The sequence below is a fragment of the Seriola lalandi genome, unplaced genomic scaffold, assembly GCF_002814215.2.
Source record: "Seriola lalandi dorsalis isolate HSWRI2012SDOR001 ecotype SW California unplaced genomic scaffold, Sedor1 jcf7180001965050, whole genome shotgun sequence".
In the NCBI taxonomy this organism is placed as follows: Eukaryota; Metazoa; Chordata; class Actinopteri; order Carangiformes; family Carangidae; genus Seriola; species Seriola lalandi.
In genome coordinates, this window is record NW_019435718.1 from 1 (window position 1) to 737 (window position 737).

Here is a 737-nt window from a genome sequence, read left to right on the forward strand (position 1 = left end):
TGGAGGAGGCGCTGAGGAGGGAGGTGAGACACAACACACTCACACACACACACACACACACACACACACACACACCTGTCCAGGTCACCTGACTTGAAGCTCTGTCTGTCTGCAGGTGAAGGAGGAGGCGGGGTTTGACTGTGAGCCAATCACGTTGCTGCTGATCCAGGAGCAGGGACCGCAGTGGATCCGCTTCATCTTCCTGGCAAAGGTCACAGGTCAGAGGTCACTCACCCCCCCCAAACCTTTTAACCTTCACCTGAACAGGACGAGACGTTTAAAGTTGTGATGACGTTTTCACTTTTTTACTTTTGTGTGTGTGTGTGTGTGTGTGTGTGTGTGTGTGTGAGAGACAGGTGGGAGTATAAAGACTGTGGCAGCAGCAGATCAGGAGTCTCTTCAGGCCTCCTGGTGGGACAGACACTCCGTCCTCCCCCTGAGAGGACGAGACATCCTCCGTCTCATCGACTGTGGACTCAGGTACGACGGCAGGTCCCAGGTCCAGCTCTGTCCTGGTTTACCTGATTCTGACCCTGGCTGCTGTGCTGCTTTCAGGTACCGTCAGGATCCCTGGCATCCCGTCACGTTACCTGTGGACCTGAGCTGCCGCCACGTGGTGCAGACACTCGTCCTGGTCTTCACCAACGCTGAGGACCAGATCTGGATCCTGCTCATCAAAGGTAACGAAGCTGTTCTGACTCTTCATGGTTCACAGCGTCGGGGGAGGGACGAGCCAA

The 737-nt window shown here is 55.5% G+C and overlaps 1 protein-coding gene across 1 annotated transcript; it reads left to right on the forward strand.

Moving 5' to 3' along the window:
* Positions 1-5: 5 nt before the first annotated feature.
* Positions 6-733, forward strand: LOC111649764 (8-oxo-dGDP phosphatase NUDT18-like; the record flags this gene model as incomplete). The annotated part of the gene is made up of 4 exons (XM_023399462.1): positions 6-23; positions 116-218; positions 357-480; positions 556-733. Coding segments are annotated over 4 exons (423 nt in total), but the record flags the coding sequence as incomplete, so codon positions are not given.
* Positions 734-737: the final 4 nt, after the last annotated feature.